At 59.2% G+C, this 1,498-nt stretch overlaps 1 protein-coding gene across 1 annotated transcript in view; it reads left to right on the top strand.

Annotated features, from left to right (window-relative positions):
- LOC104619115 (protein EFR3 homolog B-like) overlaps positions 1-1,498 on the top strand; it is a gene marked incomplete at its 5' end in the record, with an annotated part of 21,800 nt that overhangs the window by 19,617 nt on the left and 685 nt on the right. Inside the window, 4 exon segments of the mRNA XM_010284890.1 lie at positions 1-41; positions 569-617; positions 979-1,085; positions 1,278-1,327. The exon segment at positions 1-41 is cut by the window's left edge and continues 19 nt beyond it. Coding sequence (XP_010283192.1) covers positions 1-41; positions 569-617; positions 979-1,085; positions 1,278-1,327 — 247 coding nt within the window.

Below are 1,498 nucleotides of genomic sequence, written 5' to 3'. Positions count from 1 at the left end.
AGGTTGAGGTGGAGTCAAGAAACAGTCCTGAGCGAGAGCAGGTACCATGTTACACCAGAGCTGCAGAGGCTGCCTCATCCCTTCGGCACCGCATGCTTTTAGCAGCTTGACAGCATGCGGTTAAGCCCTTTCTAATTCTTCATTTGGCTGCATGCATAATTGCTCCGCTGGCTGCAAGCGTAGGGGCCCATAACTCAGCCCCGGCGTCTCTGGCAGCGAGCGGGGTCAGAAAAACCCCAACTCCCCCTGACGCTCCCCTCCAGGTGCTGATGGGTCCCAGGCTGCGAGGGGGGCCATGCGGCAGGAAGGGTCTCACACTGCTGTTTGCATGGCGGGTCTTTATTTTCCCAGTATGCATATTTCTTAGCTATGAGAGCCTTTGGGGAGATGTTAAGGCCAGGCTAGTCCAGCCTGAAAATCACTTTAAAAGTGCAGGTTGCTAGGAAGGATATCGCTGATCTTTAAGGACAGGCTATGTTTTGGTGCAACAATACAGCCCGGGACACTGATCCCAGAACAGTGTCCTGTGCTGCGTGTTGAGCCTCATCTGCTTTTCCCCTTCCTTTAGCGAGCACCAGCGGAAGAGATCACGTATGAGACGCTGAAGAAGGCAATAGGTAAGTGAGGGAGCCGACCGTGGTAGGAGGAGGTGGAGGCTGGCATGGGGTGTGTGTGCGGGTGACGTCTGGGCACCGTCACCCCTGCATCTGTGTGTGCGTGCCACGGGTGGACGACTCCCCGGTGCCTCGCCATGGCAGCATTGCACCCAGGTCGCAGGGTGACCGGGCAGCTTCGCAGCTCTGCCTGGCCCTGCGGGTGTCCCTGGGGGTGCTGGTCCCAAAGCCAAACACTGGAGAGCCTCTCCTTGGCTTGCTAGTGATGCCCAGATCCACACAGTCTGCTGGGGAGGTGGGGATGTGGCGCAGGGTGGTCTCTGCGGGTGGGGAGCAGCTGAGAGCCATTTCCCCTCTGCTTCAGTAGACAGTGTCGCCGTGGAGGAGCAGGAGCGGGAACGGAGGCGGCAAGTGGTGGAGAAATTTCAGAAAGCCCCATTTGAGGAGATCGCCGCCCACTGTGGCGCCCGGGTGAGTCGGGGCTGCGGCACTCTAAATCCCCACGGTCGCTCTGCTGGGGAGAGGCGGATGGTGACGATGTGGCTCTGAATCTTGCAGGGCCACCCTCCTCGTGCTCTGCTGACTGGGGTGTTCGTCCCATTTGCGCGGCTGTGGTCCCCAGGGTACAGCCGCACTGATACAACCTCTGTGTCTGTGTTACAGGCGACGCTGCTGCAGAGCAAGCTCAACCAGATCTTTGAGATCACCATACGGTGAGTTGGAGCGACAGCCGAGCGCGCTGTGCCAAGCGCGGTTTGTTCAGCCACCAAAAACCTGCTGCTGGAGTGTGGGGTGCCTGACCACAAGGCTGGCTGTGGGGCAATGGGAGCCACATGCGTCCCCCCTCAAGGAGGCTCATGTGATGGGATTGGGGCCTTTGCGAT

The sequence above is a fragment of the Phaethon lepturus genome, unplaced genomic scaffold, assembly GCF_000687285.1.
Source record: "Phaethon lepturus isolate BGI_N335 unplaced genomic scaffold, ASM68728v1 scaffold8074, whole genome shotgun sequence".
NCBI lineage: Eukaryota > Metazoa > Chordata > Aves > Phaethontiformes > Phaethontidae > Phaethon > Phaethon lepturus.
Note: the sequence above shows the minus strand (reverse complement) of the source record. Positions and strands in the feature narration are given on the sequence as shown.